The 1524-nt window shown below is 40.7% G+C and overlaps 1 protein-coding gene across 1 annotated transcript; it reads left to right on the top strand.

The window, feature by feature from the left end:
* Window positions 1-230: 230 nt before the first annotated feature.
* LOC123648981 (olfactory receptor 2L3-like) lies at window positions 231-1169 on the top strand. Its single transcript, XM_045566919.1, has one exon. The coding sequence runs from the start codon at window positions 231-233 to the stop codon at window positions 1167-1169; it is 939 nt and encodes a 312-aa protein (XP_045422875.1).
* Window positions 1170-1524: the final 355 nt, after the last annotated feature.

The following is a 1524-nucleotide window of genomic DNA, read 5'->3' as shown; positions in this document are numbered from 1 at the left end:
TTATAATGCCAAATTTATAGATTCGGCTTTATCATGTATGTATGTATAGGAATACGTATGTACAGAATACGTAGGCATAGGAAAAAACAGTGTATGTGGAGTTCAGTCCTATCTCCAGTTTCAGGCATATACTCGGATTCATGGAACGTATTCCCTGTGAATAAAAGGGTATACTGTACTTAACCTGCTTACTCTTCTCTCTCCCTTAGGAAGTATCATATGAATACCCCATGGAATATTATAATCAGACATCAACTGATTTCATCTTATTGGGGCTGTTCCCACCATCAAGAACTGGCCTTTTCCTCTTCATTCTCATAGGTCTCATTTTCTTAATGGCTCTAATTAGCAACCAATCCATAATCCTCTTCATTCTCCTGGATGCCCGCCTCCACACACCCATGTATTTCTTACTTAGTCAGCTCTCCCTCATTGACATAAACTACATCTCCACCATTGTCCCCAAGATGGCTTCTGGGTTTCTGTTTGGAAACAAGTCCATCTCCTTCATCGGATGTGGGGTTCAGAGTTTCTTCTTCCTGATGTTAGGAGGTGCAGAAGCACTGCTCCTGACATCTATGGCCTATGATCGTTATGTGGCTATTTGCTTTCCTCTGCACTATCCTGTCCATATGAGCAAAAGAGTATGTGTGTTGATGATAACAGGATCTTGGATAATGGGCTCAATCAACGCTTGTGCCCACACTGTATATACACTCCATATGCCTTATTGCCGATCAAGGGCCGTTAATCATTTCTTCTGTGATGTCCCAGCCATGTTGTCTCTGGCCTGCATGGACACCTGGGCATATGAAGGCACAGTGTTTTTGAGCACCATCATCTTTCTCGTGTTTCCATTCATTGTTATTGCCTGTTCCTATGGTCGAATTCTCCTTGCTGTCTACCGCATGCACTCAGCAGAAGGCAGGAAGAAGGCCTATTCAACCTGTGGCACCCACCTCACTGTGGTGACTTTCTACTATGCTCCCTTTGCTTACACCTACCTACGCTCAAGATCCCTCCAATCTCCAACAGAGGACAAGGCTCTGGCTGTGTTCTACACAATCCTCACCTCGATGCTTAACCCTATCATCTACAGCCTAAGAAACAGGGAGGTGATGGGGGCCCTGAGACGAGTGATTCACAGAATTTGCTCTGTGAAAATGTAGACACACTTTCGGCCTTTGTCCCCAAGACTCAAGCGTACATCTGTGAAAGTATATAGTAATTCCAAACATCATTTAATGAATAGAGAAGGAACTAAAAATAATCTGGAGAAAAGGAAAATCAATAATAGCTGGAAAAAATTGTCTTACAAGTATTTGTACAATTTCAAATACCTTTTTTTTTCTTCATGGAGTTTCTTCCATCAATTTTGAAAGCATTAGGTTTTACTATTGTATTGTCAATGAGAATTGTTTTTCTTGGCTTATAGAAATGAAAATGAAAACTGCCTAACTGAAGTTGCCATTCAGTATACCAATTTTACTATTTTCAATTTATTTTCTGATTACTTTCAATTTA

Source organism: Lemur catta, chromosome 13 (assembly GCF_020740605.2).
Source record: "Lemur catta isolate mLemCat1 chromosome 13, mLemCat1.pri, whole genome shotgun sequence".
Taxonomy (NCBI): domain Eukaryota; kingdom Metazoa; phylum Chordata; class Mammalia; order Primates; family Lemuridae; genus Lemur; species Lemur catta.
This window is presented reverse-complemented; position numbering and strand designations above follow the sequence as displayed.